The sequence below is a fragment of the Babylonia areolata genome, chromosome 24, assembly GCF_041734735.1.
Source record: "Babylonia areolata isolate BAREFJ2019XMU chromosome 24, ASM4173473v1, whole genome shotgun sequence".
Lineage (NCBI taxonomy): Eukaryota > Metazoa > Mollusca > Gastropoda > Neogastropoda > Buccinidae > Babylonia > Babylonia areolata.
This window is the reverse complement of record NC_134899.1, coordinates 23,899,027-23,921,526: the sequence shown is the minus strand read 5'-3', so window position 1 is coordinate 23,921,526 and position 22,500 is coordinate 23,899,027. Positions and strand designations below refer to the sequence as shown.

At 45.2% G+C, this 22,500-nt stretch overlaps 1 protein-coding gene across 1 annotated transcript in view; it reads left to right on the top strand.

Moving 5' to 3' along the window:
• LOC143298828 (glycine receptor subunit alpha-2-like) overlaps window positions 1-22,500 on the top strand; it is a 139,181-nt gene that overhangs the window by 113,501 nt on the left and 3,180 nt on the right. Inside the window, exons 6-10 of the mRNA XM_076611821.1 lie at window positions 7,318-7,400; window positions 16,011-16,157; window positions 19,903-20,006; window positions 20,759-20,869; window positions 22,419-22,500. The exon at window positions 22,419-22,500 is cut by the window's right edge and continues 92 nt beyond it. Of these exons, the coding sequence (XP_076467936.1) occupies window positions 7,318-7,400; window positions 16,011-16,157; window positions 19,903-20,006; window positions 20,759-20,869; window positions 22,419-22,500 (527 nt within the window). The remainder of the gene's footprint in view (window positions 1-7,317; window positions 7,401-16,010; window positions 16,158-19,902; window positions 20,007-20,758; window positions 20,870-22,418) is intronic.

The window sequence follows — 22,500 nt, the reverse complement described above, 5'->3', positions numbered from 1 at the left end:
GAGAGGTTCAGGTGGCAGCTGTATCCACGGGACTCTGATGGGATTAGAACTGCGCTGAATCATTCCATGTGGATTTGTACATTGCTGCAAAAGCAGCGGGGACTTTGGACTAACAAAGTTATCGTGACACTGCTGCACTAACATATCTTCGACTCAACAAAGTTAACTTTGACTCAATTAACAAAGTTAACTTTGCACTGCTGCTCTTAACATGACACTAATTCATATTAACGCCGCGCTAATTCAGTAGACAAATGGCCTTAGCACTGAAAATTAACATAGCAAGACTGACATCAACAGCTCAGCATGCAATCAGTCGAGGGCCCCGTAACACTAATACAATTGGCAGCGTCATGTGTATTTACAATCAACAATGGAGCGCTGCAATCATATAAACAAATTAAATTCACTAATTTAAGTAGGCGCCACAGTAATGCGTTTTGCTTTCTCCTTGAACTTAAAATGAACATAGCACTAACACAGGCCAAAACCAAAATATTTTTTAGCCTGTCACGACTACCGGTAAAGCTGGACAAATAGGATTAACAATGCACTTGCTCAGCCACTGATGACGTCATTTGGCCGTGTGTGTCAAAGCCAAGCCGTGTGTTCCGGACCCTTTGTGTGTGGGGGGGGGGGGGGGGGCAGGGTTGGGGGGGGGTGTCACCGTGTGGTGATGCACCCATACTCGCTGCAAAAGGTCTTCGTTTTTTCGTTTGTTTTTTGTTTTTGTTTTTTGCTATCCCATCACGTGCGCAGTTTCAGTGGCATCACTCCCACGCCGCCCATTCCGAGTCCCCCACCCCCATACCACTGGCCACACCAGGATCCGTCTGTCACAGTCCCAGCGTCGGCAGTCCGCAGGGAACCATCGATGTTAGGTCGCCAGGAGGCCACGCACCAGATGAGACCCTGCACCGCTGCTGAGTCACTTCGGTGGTGTTCAGTGGTTTCCTGTTCTGACTCAGCGCACTTAGGACACCCTCTACTAAAGCCCCTACCGACGACAATAATGGCTTAGTCGCGGAGCCAGACTGAGTGAGCGTCTTTCTGTTATCCATCTTGAAAAGAATGAAGTCCTATTCCCAGTTTGTGTAGAAAAAAAGGGGGCGTGCACTGGGTTGCTGATGACATTTGAATTTGGAGCAAGAGGACTCATTGTAAAATGTATACTTTTCAGTAGTGCCCACCTCCTGTCTGGACCCATGATGTCATAGAGAGTGACCTCAGTGTCTGACTTCACTTCTTTTGTCTGTCTTCCATAACTCGTCAGCCATTGTGTAGACAAAGAGAATTCCTTTCACGGCGTGACCACCATGTGGTTGTGACAATCACCTGGCATTCGAAGTATTCTATGTTATATTCCATGTTTCCAGCATGCACCTTCATCCGAAAACGGAATGCGGCTGCTGATGTGGCCGATTACATTTTGTTTCATACGTGTTGAGATGCTTACTCATTTTCAAAAACGAATGAACGTGGAGTTTAAAGGAATTTGAAGACCATGAACGCAGAAGAGGACGCAGCAGAAAAAGGAGAACTTTTGTATTGATCTTTGACGGGCGCAATAGCCGAGTGATTAAAACGTTGGTCTTTCAATCTGAGGGTCCCGGGTTCGAATCACGGCGACGGTGCCTGGTGGGTAAAGGGTGGTGATTTTTACGATCTCCCAGGTCAACATATGTGCAGACCTGCTAGTGCCTGAACCCCTTTCGTGTGTATACGGAAGCAGAAGATCAAATGCGCACGTTAAGAACCAGTAATCCATATCAGCGTTCGGTAGGTTATGGAAACAAGAACATACCCAGCATACACCCCCCGAACCCCCCACTTCTTCCATTTCTTTTTGCTATTATATTTCCTTTTGTCTTCCGCTCCATTTACCCCTGGGTAATTCCTGTAGAGGCATCTTCTCTGTGTGTATTGTGTGTTGGGGGAAGGGGTGTGTGGGGAGTGTTACATTTTCGGAAGTGAACAGAGGAACACACAGACAGACAAAAATAAAAATGCATGCACCACACTACAAAATGGTGACATGCTGTCGCACGAGATAGCGGCTTGACGTCAGAAACATACGCGCGCTCGAGCACACACACACACACACATATCTGTTGTAACCAAAAAAAAATGTTTCTAAAACAACAACAGAAAATGAAAAGAAGGAGAAAGGTGGTTTTAAAGGCAGTTTGCCATTGGGAAAAGAAGCAAAAGAAGAATAGTAGAGAAGCCAGTGACAGAGCAGGCGCCGTTCGTCCTGTAGTCTGGCATCAGAACTCCGGTGGATCTTGTGTTTGGGCCTTTTGGGGACAACAACTGCAAAACAAACGATTGGGTGAATGTTGGAGCCCATGGACATGTTTGTTTTGTTTGTTTTTGTTTTGTTTTTGTTTTTTTTGGGGGGTTGTTGTTGTTGTTTGGAAATGTGGGCTTCTTCTGTTTGAATGGTGGTTTTTGACTCACTTGTGTAAACAAAGTGAGTCTATGTTTTAACCCGGTGTTCGGTTGTCTGTGTGTGTGTCTGTGTGTCCGTGGTAAACTTTAACATTGACATTTTCTCTGCAAATACTTTGTCAGTTGACACCAAATTTGGCATAAAAATAGGAAAAATTCAGTTCTTTCCAGTCATCTTGTTTAAAACAATATTGCACCTCTGGGATGGGCACAAAAAAAATTTAAAAAGAAGCCTAATTATATGCAAACTGCATTTACTGTTATATTGATATTTTTTGTATTCTCTAAACTTGGCACTTTGACCTCTTATTCTGACACAACAACTAGAGGAGTCATTATTATCATTTTTTGTTCAAACAGGACCTTCTTTTGCTAAGCATGGAATTTTTATTTATTTTGCAAACGTTTTGGTGCAGATAGTAAAAAAGGGAAATTACTCTGCTAGGGGACGTAATTTATCACAAGTGAGTCTTGAAGGCCTTGCCTCTCTTGTTTGTTTTGGGTTTGGTTGTTTGTTTTTTGTTTGTTTTTTTGTTTTTGTTTTGTTTTGTTGTTCTTTTTTTTTTTGGTGGGGGGGTGTTGTTGTTTGTTTTTGTTTTGGGGGTTGTTTGTTGTTTTTATTATCGTGTTGTTGTTTGTTTTTTTTTGTTGTATCTTTGCTTTTGTTGTTGCTGTTGTTTTGTTGTTTTTATGTTGTTGTATATTTGTTGTGTGTGTGTGTGCAGTGCGAGCATGCGTGAGTATGCACAAGTTTTTATATTGATATGCACTTGTATGTATCTTATTTCTACTGTATCTGTGTTTGTGTATGATTTTCGATTTATGTTCGTATCTTGTTATGTACTATCCCCCCCCCCCCCCCCCCCCCCCCCCCATTCCTTGTGAGCCCGGTACATTGGTAATAAAGACATATTCTATTCTATTCTATTCATAACCCACCGAACTCTTCTGACGTGCATTACGGAATATCTTACGTGTTTATTTTTATCTTTTACATGCATTTACACAAAAAGGGAGTTTAACCCTGTAGTCAGAACGTTGAATTCTGATCCCCCGATCTCCGATCACCCCCACCCACCCACCCCCAACCCCGGTACTTCACTCCTGTCTTCCAATCAACAGAAACAGATTCGATAGAGTATTATTTTCCTTCCCGTGAATACTCATGCGTAATATGAAATGCTCATGTTAAAGAACCTGCTGTTTAGGTCACACGTACGGTTCAATGGGTTAAGGTGTGTATGTGTCGTGAAGTAAAAAGAAAAAAAGTCAACTGCTTCAAAATCGCCTTGGCATGACCTTTAACATGAGTTGAAAGATAAGAAATTCTCCTTCATTTATACGATAGAGCACTCTGCTGGAAATCACCATTCTTGTAGGCAGCGCTTGCCTTCACCCAGAATAGCCTGTATTTTCCTCTGGAATTTTCCAAGCACCTGGGAAGTCATTATACACGTTTGTTTGGGTTTTGTTGTTGTTGATGTTGTCGTTTTAGTTTGAATGGTTTCCACTCGACGACCAGTGTACTCTTCTCTTCTCGATGCTGCCTCCGAATCTGCCATTCAGGTTTGAAAGCCTTTTGTAGCTGTCACTCCCGTGGACACTTCACATCGATGTATCAGAATCAGGGCAGCTCTTGGACGTAATCAAAAGATAACATCCTCACGGAAAATACGTGTCTGATGGATGATTATTTGGTTTCTAAAGAGGCCGTGAGACAAATTGCGTGATGAAAAACATAACAAAATCATCACAGGATGTTGACCTTGGTGGGCCCACCACCCCCGCAAGCCTCGTGATCTCTATCAGCATTGGCGGAAATTCAGAACGAGGGCAGGCAGAGTCGGGTCCCCTGAGTAATCCCCCTTGCCATACGCAGGCGGACCAATCAGATTAATGCGGACGCTGAGCATGGCGGCTCTCGCGGCCTTGAAAAGCACATCCATCGGGCTGTCATAAACAGCAGGCGAGAGGAAACGTGTACCTTGTGGGGCTGCCCAGGCCGGCACAGGCAGAGAGCGATAATTCGATTGGTGGCGTTAAGCCAAGAGATGAAGATGAGTGGTTGATCTGGGCAAAAATTGGAATGGAAAAGCCACTGGGGACAGAAACGGAAATGGGAACGGTGATGGCGGTAGGTTGTGGGTTCTCCGTTGGGAAAGGCACGACCCGTAGCGAACTGGGAACTGCAGATAACTCGTGTGAAGGACGGAATCTTCCGCGATGACCACAGTCGGAAATATATGCGCGATCGTAAAACTGGATGTCACCCCAGGCTGAAAATGGTATTTTTATGTTTAAAACTCGCTTCAGCACAAGCTCACACGCTCGCGCGTCTTCTCCCCACCCTCTTCCTTCATCCCCCACCTCAACACTTTCCATCCACACACACGCACTTTTCCCATTGAATCTCCCACATGCATCGTTTTTGCTTGAAGTGAGATCCCTTACAGTCAGACTGCATCGCTGTGGACAGTTACTCACCAATGTTTTATGCATACAAAGAGGCACCTTGAGACGAAGGTGTGTGGAGTGGGAGTGGCAGGGGGTTCGGGCTTTGCGGACGAAAGAGAGCTGTCTACGGTGACATCGGTGTAGAACGTCGCATGGACAAGTCAACGTGGATGGTCAACTACAACGCGTGGGTCGAACTCCACACGAGAAAATGTTGATCCAAGGCCATCGCTGGGTGAGAACCGTACCCCCTCCTTTCTGTCCAGGAAGCGACTAACACGGCTGTGGTCACCATATGTGGTCAAACTGGCGTCAAGCGCAGTGTCCGCATTGTCACTGACAAGTATGAGATGTCTGCAGACACAGTGGATTGTATGTTACAGGCCTAGTATTTGTGGGCATGCCGGACTTTCTGTGGCAGGCCTAAGATTTTATGGGCATGTTGGATTTTCTTTGACCGGCTTAAGATGTCTATCGGTACAGTGGAGTGATTTGCAGGCCAAAGATGTAAAATGTGGAAAATGCAGCGCCAGAAACATCCAACGCTTTAACCACTCGTGTGTTATGCCCGTCGTTGTTCGACGTTGTTTTGCGTTTTGTGTCCTGTCAGCGAAGGGGTTGAGTATAACGACCTATTGGTTGACACCCTTAAGGTCATGTTGTCTAAAGGCTTGTGTTCTGTCACCGTTCTTTTTATTACCTGATTAGCAACGTACACGCGCGCGCGCTCGTTGTGTTTGTGGGAAGGTGGGTGCGTGTGTGGAAGGTGGGTGCTTGTGTGGGAAGTAGGTGGGTGCGTGTGTGGGAAGGTTGGTGCTTGTGTGGGAAGGTAGGTGGGTGCGTGTGTCGGAAGGTAGGTGGGTGCGTGTGTGGGAAGGTGGGTGAGTGTGTGTGTGGGAAGGTAGATGGGTGTGTGTGTGGGAAGGTGGGTGGGTGCGTGTGTGGGAAGGTAGGTGGGTGCGTGTGTGGGAAGGTGGGTGCGTGTGTAGGAAGGTAGGCGGGTGCGTGTGTGGGAAGGTGGGTGCTTGTGTGGGAAGGTGGGTGAGTGTGTGGGATGGTGGGTGAGTGTGTGTGTGGGAAGGTGGGTGGGGGTGTGGAAGGTGGGTGCTTGTGTGCGAAGGTGGGTGGGTGGGTGTGTGGAAGGTGGATGCTTGTGTGCGAAGGTGGGTGGGTGCGTGTGTGGGAATGTGGTTGAGTGTGTGGGAAGGTGTGTGAGTGTGTGGGAAGGTAGGTGGGTGCGTGTGTGGAAGGTGGGTGCTTATGTGAGAAGGTGGGTGTGTGTGTGGGGGGGGGAGATGGGTGAGTGTGTGAGTGTGTGGGAGGATGGGTGCGTGTGTGGAAGCTTAGGCAGACCGATAGCACACCGTACATCCCGGAAGTCTATAGAATGGACGGACCTCTAGCACCACAGGGCCATTACCACTACGTCAGTCCATTCACATGGCCACGTTTATGTAGCTTTCCTGGGGGGGGCGTTGAAGGGAGGGGGGTGGGGGGGGCACCGGCCTGAAGCCTGCAGAATACTTGTCCAGCGTTCCACAACTGGGAACTGCGTCGTTCATTCTCAAAGACCCTCCATGTAACGATAAAGCAGACACAGACCTCCCACAGCACGGGTTGGGGTTGGGAGAAGGAATAAAAGGTTGTCGATCTGGAATCACGGCGAAGATCATAGAGGCAAGGGATCGGGGTGAGGTGGAAGGGGGGTTATTAGCAACTAGCTTGAATGGATAAGTGGAGTCAATGTCTTCTTGGTTCACAAAACATCTCAGCTCTCCTGAGTCCTTGTGTGTGTGTGTGTGTGTGTGTCTGTGTGTGAGTGTGTGTGTCTGTATGTCTGTCTGGAATAACACCACTCAAGGAAATCCCCTCATCGCATTCATCAGTGCTGCTCCACACATAACAAAGTAATCATGCAAAGACTCGGGATGCTTTGTGTGTCTGTGGACAATGAAGTGTTTAGTGATCATGCTGCCATCTGGAAAAAAAATGGGGAGTCAGTGTCCTCTTGGTTCTGTCTGTCTGTCTGTCTGTCTGTCTGCCCACCCACCCGTACACCCTCTGTGTGTGTGTGTGTGTGTGTGTGTGTGTGTGTGTGTGTGTGTGTGTGTGTGTGTGTCTCTCTGTCTCTCTCCCTCTCTCTCTCTAAAATCCTAATCCTTGAATGAAAAACGTTTTGAGTTCAGAGTTCTCTCTCTCCTCTCTCTCTCTCTCTCTCTCTCTCTCTCTCTCTCTCTCTCCCCTCTCTCTCTCTCTCCTCTCTCTCTCTCCCCTCTCTCTCTCCCCCCTCTCTCTCTCTCTCACTCTCTCTCTCTCTCTCCGCTTCAGTGCGCACGTGAGTCAAACGTGTCAACAAACCATTTCTTTCTTTTAGAGTCACGAGGAAGGCACTCTTGTGTTTGTTGCGTGCAGGATCTCGGTCACTGCCACCTGTCCCATGCTCCTGCACAAATACCCCATGGACGAGCAAGTCTGCACCCTCTTCCTCCGCAGCTGTAAGTCTGTCTGTCTGTCTGTCTGACTGACACTGTTGGTCCGTCTGTCTGCCTGCTTAGCTGTCTGTCTGCATGTTTGTATGTATACCCAGAGACCCTATATACATGTAAATTGGGTCATTGGTATACCCACGATCTCATCCCACGAATGAGGGAATCTGAACCATCCAGTTAAGTGCTCGGCCTGGCGTGGTCATCAGTGTGTGTGCTTGGTTTTCTTCTGTTTGTGTGGTGAACTGTTGTTTAGGGGTAGATCGTTGTTTTGACGGTGTGTGTGTGTGTGTGTGTGTGTGTGTGTGTGTGTGTGTGCTTTTCTCGTGGGAAGTTTTTTTTCCAGGACCCTGTGTGGTATTGCTTTGTGTTGATATATACCTGGCAGAGACATCGTTGTTGGGTTGGCAGTGAGCGATAATTTATGTATCGTTCAGTAGTTAGGTATGCAGGTAGGTAGGTTGGTAAGTACATTAGTTTACATGTATGTATGTATGTATGTATGTGCATACTTTTTTGTTGATAAGTGTAGATATATATATATACTTGTGTGTGGATGAGCATAGTTTTGTGGATAAGTGTGTAAATATTCTTGCCTTCTTAAGAAATTGTAATGGCGCTCAGAGCTCTCCAAGGGGATAAGCGTCTTAAAATGCACATTATTATTATTATTATTATTATCATTATTATTATTATTGTTATTATTATTATTATTATTATTGTTATTATTATCATTATTATTATTATTGTTATTATTATTATTATTATTATTGTTGTTGTTGTTGTTTTTGTTTTTGTTGTTATTAAGATAAAGTATAAAATAAAAAAAAACACCGTGTGCTGCTGTGTGCCTGCCAAGACTTCCGTAATATCTGTCTATCAGCCAGCCCGTCCGTCTGCATGTCTGTCTGTCTGTCTGCAAAAGAACAACATGGATGGGGTAGATCTGTGTCTTTGTCTCTGTTTCTCTCTCTCTCTCTCTCTCTCTCTCTCTCTCTCTGTCTCTCTCTCTGTCTCTCTCTATCTATATATCTATCTATCTATCTCTCTCTAATGACATTAGACATTAAACATTTCAGTATCCTGTGTGCGTGTGCGTGTGTGTGTGTGTGTGTGTGTGTGTGTGTGTTGTCTCTCTGCAAATGTAAAAAGATAGTGGATATATATATATATATATATATATATATACATATATTATAATCGTGCAGACAATGTAAAATACTGTAGCATTCCCAGCGATAAAGACAAAACAACTGAAACGCAAAATATTCAATTTACGAACACAGTTTCAATTCGTACAAGAAAAAAAATCAGTTGGCGGAAAACATTGTGTTGAAGGTTGATGGAACAAAGAATATGAAAAAGAAAAGACTGAAAAAGAGAAGAGCATGCAAGATTTAGCAAAAATCAGATCAACACACCACGAAAGCAGCAAAAAGCAGATCAACACACTACTAAAACAGCAAAAATCAGATCAACACACTACGAAAACAGCAAAAATCAGATCAACACACTACGAAAACAGCAAAAATCAGATCAACACACTACGAAAACAGCAAAACGCGTTACAGTAGAATTGATCAGGAAGCTAAGACATTTACCTGGCTTATTTTCGTTCGGAAGAAGTATCAGATCCTAAAAAGCTATAAAATAAAACAAAAACTAATGGATTATTTTTAAAAAAACGATAAGAAGATTTTTTTTTTTAACTATTTAAAAAAAAACTGAAATGATCAGCAAAATGAAAATTGGTTTCCTTCTACCCAATATCGTTTAGATAAATGTTAAAGTTTCCAGCCTCCTCTACCAAAGTTTGAAAAATTCGCACTGGCGTTCTCTAATATAAGTGATACCTTACCAAATGTGAAACCTTACCAAAAGAAAAATTGCACAAAAGAAAAAAACATAGAAACAAGAAGACTCTTAATGCCAAAGTATCGACAACGACATAGTAATCAGGTTCAAATTACCTTTACAATACGTTGAAGAAGCCATTCAGTTTCTTGGTAGGAAAAAGTCAGCAGTTGGCTTGACCAGAATGTCGTACACTCTTTTTAAGAAAAAGAAAAAGAAAAAAAAGATTAGATGAACATTGATATAGATTAACTGTGAAATGCTAGGAAATAATTATTGGTATCATACCAGATACGCGGAAAAAAATCGGATATATCATACCTATTGTTCAAGCAGCTAGACTGTTTACATGTTGTTTGGGGAGTAATAGTGAACTAATTTCAGCTTCAGAAGGGGATATAATAGTGAATTGTCGACGTGTAGTTTGGGAAGTAGCTATGAGCTACATTCAGATTTGGGGCAACTCTGAACTGTCCAAGTTAACTCTCTCCATACGAACGGCGAAAGAGACGACGTTAACAGCGTTTCAGCCCAATTACCATCATCAAAATATTGCAAGCGGAAGGCTCTTACACTGAAGAGGTGAATGTTGACAAAGAATACCACAATTCTGACGACGGAAGCTAAAGGTTGGGTCATTCAGACACCCACTGGACATCCGAGGGGTCTGTGTAGAGGAGAAGAGAGGACTGGCCGTACTGAGTGAGTTAAAACAGGTGCGCAGCATTTTTGACACATCCTTATTGACACGTCTTTTATTATTTTTATTTACATGAGATCATATTCCAAGACAAACAATGAGACATTATTAATTATCTCCTGTGCACTGCTGAAAACCCACGAGTCTGATAGGTTTTTGTTGTTGTTGTTGTTGTTTTTTAATCCAGATAAACACTGTTTGCATTGTAGGCTTCAGGAGAGGGAGAGAGTTTTATGACGGGCAGGCCAAGATGAAGGGAATCATTAGAGGCGGGCGGTGACTGAGCTGGGGTCAGGTGCTGAGGGTTTGTTCAGCTGCCCATCATCCGTCATCATCAGTGTTGTCGACGTCTTTTCATGCGTTGTTTACCTTCCCCTGGTTCTGTTGTTCCTGTCTCTCTGTCTGTCTCTTCTTCTCTCCCCCCCCTCTCTCTCTCTCTCTCTCTCTCTCTCTCTCTCTCTCTTTCCCACCGACCCTTCCTTTTATTTTTTTTTTATTTTTTTTTCTCTTTTTTTTAATCATTTTATTAGTATTACTATTATTATTACTACTACCTTTTTCTATATTATAATTATTATTCATTTATTTATTTATTTATGTAAGCTTATCTATTATTTATTCCCCCGTTTTGTTTTTTGTTTTTTTTGTTTTTTTGTTTTTTTGGGGGGGTTTTCTCAAGGCCTGACTAAGCGCGTTGGGTTACGCTGCTGGTCAGGCATCTGCTTGGCAGATGTGGTGTAGCGTATATGGTTTGGCCGAACGCAGTGACGCCTCCTTGAGCAACTGAAACTGAAACTGTCTGTCTGTCTGTCTGTCTGTATCTCTCTCTCTCTCTTTCTCTCTCTCTCTCTCTCTCTCTCTCTCTATCTATCTATCTATCTATATATATCCCATCTTCCTCCATCCCACCCATACTTACCCCCTTCCCTTCTCTCCACTGTTCTCATCATCGTTCCTACTCGCTTCTTCTCCCCCACCCCCACCCCCTCTCTCTCTTTCCCACCGACCCCTCCTTTCATGTTTCCCTCTCCTTCTCAACGAATGGAATGTTAAATATATGTTTATCTTTTGGGAAATCCTGTTCTGATAAAAGTGACGCAGAAGAGTTTCGACTGCTGGAGGAAAACCTGGATCACTTGAGGAATGTGTACTGACGGATTCCATGCCACTAACGTGACACTATCTTAATGTTCACTGCTAATGACACTTCCTCAGTATGCACATGGCAAAAGCAACTAATATTTTTCTTTGACGCCAGAACAGGTTGATGCGGTAAACCGGGTTTTTTGTTTTGTTTTGTTGTTTTGTTTTTGGTGGTTGTTGTTTGTTGTTTTTTTTGTTGTTGTTTGTTTTGTTTTGTTTTGTTTTTTTTGTTTTTTTTTTTGCGGGGGGAGGGGGGTTGGGTTTTTTGCTTTTGTTGTTGTTGTTATTGTTGTCGATCAAATTTAAAATGTCCATCACTTGCAGCAGTCACTTCACATAAATAATCTAAAGCGTATTAGGAAAATGTTAGGAGCGCATTCAACGGGATGACTATATTTATCAAATTAAACTAAAAACAGCTAGTAATAGAATGCAGAATACATTCCTGTATTTCACTCAACTTGTGCATGCCCGTACACACAAGCTTTCGTGCGTGTACACCTGTTAGTGAATAAATGACTTTGCCTGTCTATGTCTGTCTGTCCCTCTGTTTGCTTTTTTCTAGCCAATCTTTGTTTGTAGTTGTTATTGTTGTTGTTTCCTGAATTGAAACATGGGCGTCGAATTGATTACCTATGGATCAGTTCATGGATTCTTTTCTCGCGTTCTTTTACCAAATACTTAGAGGAAATGTTTCCCAGGAGGTTTGACAGCGTCGCCTTAGGCTGATTCACGTTGGGTGATTTAACCTTTTCTCTGGTTTATCGTCGACTGGTGAACGAGTGAAGGAGTACCGCATGCACGTTCTCCAGACCACTCACGCAGTGGACGCAGCACCAGTAACATGGCTCTTCAATGGCTTGCGTCCATAAAGAGTGTCCCTTTGGCTGACCCAGAACGAGGAACACAGTTCTTATGTGGTTTGTGTCCCCAAAGAGTGTTCTCTTGTCATGCGAGACAAAGGAACATTGCCTGTAGCTGTGTACCGTGGATCTCAAACAGCGTCCTTGACAGCATTATTACGCCGCAGGATCAACATGCCACAGTTCTGTCACGTGGGGCATAAATATCGGACGGCGGGAATACTCACAATTATGCAATACGTGCAGCCACCAGCCACATGAATGTACTGCCGTGGACATTAACGTGTCGAAGGGAATGAGCGAGCTTGTCCACTGGTAGTGCTGCAACCGTAAAGAAAGTGGTTTCCGGCTTGGAAGATGGTAAAGCATTACTGCCTCCTTCTCCTCTTCCTCCTCCTCTTCCTCCTCCTTCTCCTCTTCCTCCTCCTCTTCCTCCTCCTTCTCCTCCTTCTCTTCCTCCTCCTCCTCCTTCTCCTCTTCCTCCTCCTCTTCCTCCTCCTCCTCCTTCTCCTTCTTCTCTTCCTCCTCCTCCTCCTTCTCCTCTTCCTCCTCCTCCTCCTCCTCTTCCTCCTTCTCCTGCTTTTTCTTTCTCTACTTCATCGTTCGTGCACTGCTTCTCCCACGTTCACAAGTTTCTTTGAGCGGTATTGGCCCTTTACAAGGTGTGTGAGCGTTAGAGAGAGAGAGAGAGAGAGAATCGGGTGTGTGACAAAAAATCGGCGAACGACAGCTCGGCGCAACTTTAATTTCAGAGTGTGACAGCTGGTCGAAAGAGTGTTTGTCTGCGTAATTGCTGTAATGGTGGATTGACAGAACAACCGTTGTTCAAGAGAGGAAGAATGATCGAAGTAGAGCTTTTGTGTTTGAATGAACAAACAGGGAGGAAAGAGAATGAGATCATTAGCGATCGAGAAAGGGATTTGAAAAAGTTTGCTTGATTGATTGATTGATTACCAACGCAAATATCAGAAACACGGAATGATTTGCCTTAGAGAGAGGGGGGGAGAGGAGGAGGGGGTTCTTTATGTCAGAACTAACAAACGATCAGAGAAGGAGACAAAACAGATGGAGAGAATGAATGTGTGTATGTGTGTGTGTGAGAGAGAGAGAGACAGAAACAGAGAGAGAGAGATTTCTTTGAGTTTGATTCGTTCGTTCGTTTATCAAACATCGGAAAGTCATAATGATTTATCTGCACGGAAGACGAAATAATTCATCAATTTCAAGTAAGTATTGTTCAGTAAAATAACAAGTGTTCATCGGGATAGGTAGATATATTTTAACACTTGCGGTTTTGACTGTACGTTCGGCGAAATATGGCTGCGTCGAACTGTCTTTCGCTGAGCTGCTGTTTGTCCAGACATCGTATATCCACAATTAACGTGCAAATATGCAGATGATAACCAAGGGATGTCCAAATTTTTGCCTGTGCATCGGAGGTTTGTGGTGCAGATTGACTGCTTTTGCTAAGCTTTGTGCCCACCACCTGAACTGTGGCTGATGCGTAGACTTTATCTTGTGTGGCCAAGTTTCAAGTTTCAAGTTTTACTTTCCTTTCACTCCAATTGGAGTATGGAGGATTACTGCAAAATAATCTTTTCATGCCCAGAACAAACATTTCCAAATACACAACAATGTCACATAAAAGTTGAGAAAACACAAATGTCTTTTAACTCCAAAAGTGTAACTAGGCAACATTTGCAAATCTAATCATCTAACTTACAGCTAAAATGAATTTTTTGCCTCCTTTGAGCATATTACAGAAATTAAAAACCGATTTTGGAGACAAATAATTTTAGGAACATATCTATTTCGTAACTGATCATAATTGGGACATTCCATTATAAAATGAAACTCATCCCCAATCGCAGACATGTTACAAACCTTACAAAACCGTAACTCTCGTGGCATGCCTTTGTGTCTCCCTGTTTCTATTTCCAGCTTATGATTACTACTTCGAAATCTGAAGAAGCTGATAACGTAATTATCAGGCATTTGACTTATTTATTTTTCTCTACCAAATCCACCTAATCATCACTTTTACTGAGTGTTGAATGCACGCCCTTCATTTCCTGACCGACGGACCTGAAATGCGGCACACTGACTGACCGCGTGCGGCACGGGAAAAAAAAAACAAACGTACGAGTGGATCCGCTGCTTCATCAATCGTCGGCTTTTGCTGAACTCATCGTCCATGCCGTGGTTGCATAGTGGCGTTGCATGTCGTCGGGGTTTTAACCACAAAAAACAAAACAAACAAAAAAAAAAATTCACGCGGTTCACCACGCAGGTTAGTTTTCTTCGTGTCTGTGCCTGTGGGCTTCATTAGTCATCATCGTCCCCGACACCAGCCCGCCTGTCTCTGCATGGGAATGGCGTGTTAAGGGACAGCGATCAGCACTCACTGTCCTCACTTTTTCTGTTGTTTGTTTGTCTCTTCTTCTTCTCCCCCTCTTCGTCAGCCAGCTTCAGCAGTCCTCTCTGCTCCACGGTTGCTGTCAACAAGGATGTTTTGCGTCATGCCAAACAGCATCCACACCCCCACACCCCTCTCCACACCCCCCATCTCTCCCTCTCCAATTATCGGACCCCTCCTTTCCCTTCCGGTCTCTTGTTTTGCCAGTTCGCCTGCCATCCATCAGACTTCACAATTCAGCTGGACCTGGACACAGGATCAACAAAGGGAAGAAAGGAAAGAGAGGGAGAGAGAAGTGGAGAGAGAGAGAAAGAATAATAATGACAATGATGATAATAAATATGATAGTAATAATCATTGTTATTATTATTATTGCGCATTCGCACACACACACACACACACACACACACACACACACACACACACACACACACACACACACACACATCTATCTATATATGTATATACGCGTATGTGTGCGTGCGCATACACACACAGATCGCCCACAGCTATGCAATACAATGTCAGGAACAGAAAAAAAACCATACACTTAAACAATATTTCCACAACAGCTAAATGGAACAATTTTGTTTTTAATAATCAAGTATATGAAATTTTCAGACTTGCAGGCAGTGAATTCCGAACCTCTGGGACACTGAATCTGAAAACGCGCTTCCCAGCGCTTGGTTACCTACTGGTGTGTGTCCATCGAGATCGATGATGACCATCGTTGTCATCCAGCTGGGGGATGGGGGGAGGGTGGTGGTGGGGGGGGGTGCTCATGAATCTATCTGTGACCACTAGATAGGTCTGTATCTTGGTTACCCACTAGATAGGTCTGTATCTCGTGTCGAAATATAATCTCTGAGACTACAGGGACCTGTGGCGTAGCAAACATGTTACAGCGCATATGGATGACCGACGCGTGCTCCCTGCGAAGATCAGCCTTTCTTCCACTTGCGAATTGCAGTGTCGTACAAACTTTATTCAAAGAAATGTGACAAGTTTCTCCACTACATTTCATTGAACTAATTGCACTGAAGTTCTCTGCACAGAATCGTACTGTACTGTACTCTGCATTGTATGATACAGTACCATGCTGCACTGTTCTGTACTGCACTTTACGGAAGTGTAACCTGCCATACTGTATAACAAACCATACCATACCATACTTTATTATTTATGATTTAAACAATACTTGTTTCTGAACTGTACTTTTCTGTGTTGTACTGTACAGTACTCGACTCTGGTGTACTCTACTGTACTGTGCTGTACTGTGTTGTCCTGTACTATTATACACAATCCCAAGCCAAACTATCCCGTACTAAATGGATTAGCATGCGAATATTGTCATACAAGACAACTCTATCATGACAGTCTGTTATGAAAACAAAATCCTTCTTTTTCCGTAGAGAAACCAGATGTCCTTTTCTTTTCCTTGAAACGTATGTGTACTGTAAATTCATGTGTGTGGGTGTGTGTGTGTGTGTGCGCGCGTGCGTGCGTGTGTCCGTGTGCGTGCATGTGTCCGTGTGCGTGCATGTGAGTGCGCGTGCATGTCTGCATGCATGCATGTGTGTGTATGTGCGTTCATGTGCGCGTGCGTGCATATGTCTGTGTGTGTGTGTGTGTGTGTGCTGCAGTCGCCTTCAGCAAGAACTACCTGCAGTTCCAGTGGCGGTCGCACAGTGCCATGCTGTGGAACGCACGCATGGTGCTGCCTCAGTTCCAGCTGGAGGGCCTGCAGCCCAAAAACTGCTCTGCCGAGGACGACGATTCGGGATACTTCGGTGAGGCTCAGGGCTCTCCTCTTTCGTTCTGCGCCTTGTCCGACGGCACTTGTAGTTGGTATTGAGCGAGGGAGTGGGACGTGAGGGGGGGACGGCTGTGAAGGGCGTGGGGAAAAATCAGTGTTGGCGTTATTGTGTGTGTGTGTGTGTGTGGACATGTGTGTATGTGTGTGCTCTGTGTACTGTCATGATTATCAATTATCTTTTTGTTTGATAAAGCAGTCTTTTTAGCTTCTTTGGTTTTTGTGACAAATGCGAATAAATGTTATTTCAAAACTCTCTCTCTCTCTCTATATATATATATATAGAGAGAGAGAGAGAGAGAGAGAGAAGTATATATATATATATAGAGAGAGAGAGAGAGAGATGTAGATATAAAGGCTACAAATTAAGTAACAAAGATAGTTTGCTGTAAAGTCAGCCTTATCAACTTTGAACTAAACCGCTGATATTTTGTACTTGTTTGTGTGTGTGTGTGTTTGTTTTGGGTTTTTTGCACCCGTTTCGTTTGTTGCTTAATATTCTGAGACAGATCAATTCGATGTGTGGTTACGTCAGTTTGAACTCCTGAAATGTTGAAGATTCAATCCTGACAGTTTTGATTGATGCATTAGTTATGGTAAAACTTTCATTTAACCTGAAAGTTGTTTTTCTTAAATTTTTGTGTGGAGTATATACACAAAGAGATGGTGTGTGTACCGCTATGATTAACCCATTGTCCAGTAGTCAAACACCTAGCCAGAGAAGTGTTCATCTCTTCGGTCCTCTGGGTGATGGAAGAAAGGAGGGGAAATAATTCCTGTGACAAGGGGAATTACTGCCCGGAAATCCCGTGACTAATGGTCAGGATTCCTGTCAGGCCGATAATAACCGGAAGGCACGTCTCTTCTCTTGACCTTTCAGCCGGACAGACATTTCCTTTAAAGCTCTGTGTCGCTGTGGGCCAGTGACAGATCGGCTGTGACCCAGACTCGCTTTATTGTCAGAAGAAGCCGAAAGGCTGTACGGAAACAACTTGGTAAAAAAAATTTTAAATTTTTAAACCCACAGGATGGTAAGGAATTTCCTGTTTTCAATATCTTTACACAAGACACAGGTTAGCGGCCTTTCAAATGCTGCCTTCATCGTTAGTGGGGTTTATTTTGTTTTTGGGGGGTTTTCTTCTTTTTTTTTTTCTTGTTCTCCCAAATGCCTCTTACAACGTCACAATGAATATGTCTGTGTTTTCTGAACAAGGACATTTGAACCTGCGCTTTTTTTATCCGACAGATGGACAGTCAGACAGAGAAAAGAATAATTGGATCAGTCTTGTTACCTGGCTGATATCCTAGCACACATTACAAAGGTGTGATCGTTGTCTTAGCCTCAGAAACAGTGCAAAGAACATCAGCATGCCAAAACAAACTACTAGTCACAAACCTAAAAGGACCCCCCCGCCCCCCCCCCCCCCCCCCCCCCCCCCCCCCCACACACACACACACACATTGCAGCATCGTCATCACGATCATGATCAGTTATCATGAAATATGGAAAATTAATAAACTGCCCCCATCTCTGTGACCTGTCATGCCATGCTATCATGCTGACCTCATCCTGTGACCTGTCGTGCCATGCTATCATGCTGACCTCATCCTGTGACCTGTCGTGCCATGCTATCATGCTGACCTCATCCTGTGACCTGTCGTGCCATGCTATCATGCTGACCTCATCCTGGCACCTGTCGTGCCATGCTATCATGCTGACCTCATCCTGTGACCTGTCGTACCATGCTATCATGCTGACCTCATCCTGGCACCTGTCGTGCCATGCTATCATGCTGACCTCATCCTGTGACCTGTCGTGCCATGCTATCATGCTGACCTCATCCTGGCACCTGTCGTGCCATGCTATCATGCTGACCTCAACCTGGCACCTGTCGTGCCATGCTATCATGCTGACCTCATCCTGTGACCTGTCGTGCCATGCTATCATGCTGACCTCATCCTGTGACCTGTCGTGCCATGCTATCATGCTGACCTCATCCTGTGACCTGTCGTACCATGCTATCATGCTGACCTCATCCTGGCACCTGTCGTGCCATGCTATCATGCTGACCTCATCCTGTGACCTGTCGTGCCATGCTATCATGCTGACCTCATCCTGGCACCTGTCGTGCCATGCTATCATGCTGACCTCAACCTGGCACCTGTCGTGCCATGCTATCATGCTGACCTCATCCTGTGACCTGTCGTGCCATGCTATCATGCTGACCTCATCCTGTGACCTGTCGTGCCATGCTATCATGCTGACCTCATCCTGTGACCTGTCGTGCCATGCTATCATGCTGACCTCATCCTGTGACCTGTCGTGCCATGCTATCATGCTGACCTCATCCTGGCACCTGTCGTGCCATGCTATCATGCTGACCTCATCCTGTGACCTGTCGTGCCATGCTATCATGCTGACCTCATCCTGTGACCTGTCGTGCCATGCTATCATGCTGACCTCAACCTGTGACCTGTCGTGCCATGCTATCATGCTGACCTCAACCTGTGACCTGTCGTGCCATGCTATCATGCTGACCTCATCCTGTGACCTGTCGTGCCATGCTATCATGCTGACCTCATCCTGTGACCTGTCGTGCCATGCTATCATGCTGACCTCATCCTGTGACCTGTCGTGCCATGCTATCATGCTGACCTCATCCTGTGACCTGTCGTGCCATGCTATCATGCTGACCTCATCCTGGCACCTGTCGTGCCATGCTATCATGCTGACCTCATCCTGGCACCTGTCGTGCCATGCTGTCATGCTGACCTCATCCTGGCACCTGTCGTGCCATGCTATCATGCTGACCTCATCCTGTGACCTGTCGTACCATGCTATCATGCTGACCTCATCCTGGCACCTGTCGTGCCATGCTATCATGCTGACCTCATCCTGTGACCTGTCGTGCCATGCTATCATGCTGACCTCATCCTGGCACCTGTCGTGCCATGCTATCATGCTGACCTCATCCTGTGACCTGTCGTGCCATGCTATCATGCTGACCTCATCCTGTGACCTGTCGTGCCATGCTATCATGCTGACCTCATCCTGTGACCTGTCGTGCCATGCTATCATGCTGACCTCATCCTGTGACCTGTCGTGCCATGCTATCATGCTGACCTCAGTTTTCATTTCCCTCCATCTCCATGTTTGTGGTGAGTTCATGTCGAAGTCTTCGCTGTCGGGGGGGATGTGGGGGAGGGCTGTTGTCGGAGGGACGTGGTTGCGGTCTCCATTTTCCGGAAGACCCTCACTCAGTGTCATCTTAGCCTTCACTTGTACTCTGTTAAGGTTTGGACAGCTGTCATCGTCTTTGTCTCTCGTCAGTAGCGGGGCATCTTCTCTGAAGACCTTGTACTGTCCAGCTCTCCCCGGAGTTTCTTATCACTTAGTATGTAATGTCCACTTTATGTTGAATCAGAACAGGCACAACTGAACACCACTGAAGTGACTCAGCAGCGGTGCGGGGTCTCTTTTGGTGTGTGTGGCCTCATTGTGGCGTGATATCGTTAGTTCCCTGCGGGCTGCATGCGCTGTACTAAGACTGCAGTTTGCGAACCTGGTTGTGTGGCTGTGTGTTCAGGATGAGCATTGTAATGCCACTGAATTGGCGCGGATGATGGGGCAAGGAAAGAGGGGGGGGGGGTATACCAGATCAGACATTTGGACAACTTTAAGCTGCTGTACATGTGCGCGCGGTGTGGTGTTCATGTTTCAGAAAACTTCACCTGCATTGCCGTGGACTTCTATTTACAGCGGAACCTTGGGTATTACATGATCACCATCTACATCCCTAGTATTCTCATTGTCATGTTGTCCTGGGTACGTACCGGCGTCGCGCGCGCCGTGTGTGTGTGTGTGTGCGCGCGCGCGTGCGTGTGTGTGTGTGTGTACATGTGTGTGTGTGCGCGCGTGTGTGTGTGGAGGAGGGTGGGGTTGTGTGTATATTATTATCCCCATCTCCGTCCCCAGTGTCCTCATTATAATGTGTCCTTGGAACATACCATTTTATCTTCTGCGTACAGGTGTATGCGTGTGTGTGTGTGTGTGTGTGTGTGTTTGTGTGTGTGTGTGTGTTTGTGTGTGTGTGTGTGTTTGTGCGTGTGTGTGTGTGTGTATGTGTGTGTGTGTGTGAAGAATGGTAAGGTTGGGTTTCAACATGATCTCCATCTCAAGTTTCTTCATGATTATGTGCCATGTCTACTTACCATTTTTTTCCCTGTCTTGATGAAAGTAGAAAGGGTAGGGCTGGTTTGTACAATCATAATCCCCAACCCCATCCCGGGGATGCCGAAGTTGTTCTGGGTATGTGCGGGGATGGGTGGGGTGGCAAATGCATGAGTTGTGCTTTCTATTTGAAGTGCTTCTTTTCTATGTTGATATTTTACTCGTGTAATGTGCCTTGAGCATTAGTGTGTCTAAATGAAAGGCGCAGTATAAATCAACTATTATCATTATCGTTATTGTTATTTACTATCGTTGTTAACGTACCAAGCTGGTTCCAAGCTGTGTGTCGGCCTGACATGAAGCGCACAGTAAGCACCGCGTGATGTGGTTGTCTCCGTGTGTCTCAGGTGTCCTTCTGGCTGTCTGTGGACGCTGTGCCTGCCCGCATCTCTCTGGGCATCCTGACCGTCCTCACCATGACCACACAGACCTCCATGGCCGTCTCCTCCCTGCCCAAGGTTTATTGTCCTCACATAAACACGCACGCACGCTCTCACACACACGCACACACACATACACTCACTCATATACACACTCACACACACAAACTAACGCACACTGACACCTACACAAACACACACACACACACACACACACACACAAGCACATTAATACACATACTAACACACACACACACACACACACACACACACACACACACACACACACACACACACTAACACACTAACACACACACGCATCCAATCAGAGCAAAGCACCCTCTGCAAAAGGGATGTGAACAAAGATCATCTCCGTTTGAAATTAAAACAAATATCCACAGAGAGACAGAGAGATACGCACACACTCACACACTCACACACACGCACACAGAGGCAACTACATGCCAGGGCTGCTTATCTCTTTCCATCAGGTTTATCGTCAACAAAGACAGTGTTTCTTTCTGTCTGTGTCGTCCTGCTGTGTTGAAGCCGATGGAGAGTGTTCAGCTTCGCCATCAAGGTGTGTGACTGTGTCTCCTTTGCCCTGGAAACCTTCCTCTCTCCAAAAACAATAATCACTCGTTCGTTCTTCACTTTTTCGGCTGTTCAATGGAAGCGACATCCGTTGGAATAATCGAGCTTGTGTGTGGTGTATGTGATGTACGTTTTATGTGGGTGCGTGCGTGTGTCTGTCTGTCTGTCTATGTTTGTGTGTATACGATATACGTTATGGATATCTCAAAGAACAACCTTCAGCTGACGTCTTTTCACATATTTTGTGACATGAGAAAACTGCTTGCCAGGTCGTCAGTGGTACCCCTACGTCTTGAGACTATAGGATATAGAAAAAACGAAGAAGAGGAAGAAGTACGTCTTGAAACTACGGGATAGAAGAAAAAGAAGGTCATAAGACTGTGGATTGAAGAAGAAGAAGAATGCGTTTGGACTGCAGGACAGAGGAGGACCATGGACGCCTTGAGATTACGGGAAAGAAGAAGAAAATGTCTTGAGACTTCGGGTTAGAAGAAGAATAAGAAGAACGTCTTGAGACTGGAATAGAAGTAAAAGAAGAAGAAGAGCGTTGAGACGATAGACGATAAACCGAAGTCCCGTTTGCAGCATGCACTTAGCGGACGTAAAAGAACCCACGGCAACAAAAGGGTTGTCCCTGGCAAAATTCTGTAGAAAAATCCACTTCGATGGGAAAACAAATAAATTTGCAAGTAGATTTTTTTTTTAAAGGATGGCGCTCTAAGTGTTGTTTCCGTGGGGAGAGCAACCCAAATTTCACACAGAAAAATCTGTTGTGACAAAAGAGTAATACGATATAATACAATACAATACAATGAAATACGAGAGGAAGGAGGAGGAAAAGGAGAAGGAGAAGAGGGAGAAGGAGGAAGAAGAAGAAGAAAGAGGAGGAAGAAGAAGAAAATGATGATAATGAAGGGGAAGAAGGAGGAGGAAGAAGGAGATGAGGAGGAGGAGGAGGATGGGTGGGTGATGGTGGGTTGTTGGGTGTGGGTGTGGCGGTGGGTGAACAGGCAGTGCCCGTGACGCTGTGCAGGTGTCGTACGTGAAGGCGATCGACGTGTGGATGGCCACGTGCCTGTGCTTCGTGTTCTCGGCGCTGCTGGAGTACGCCCTGG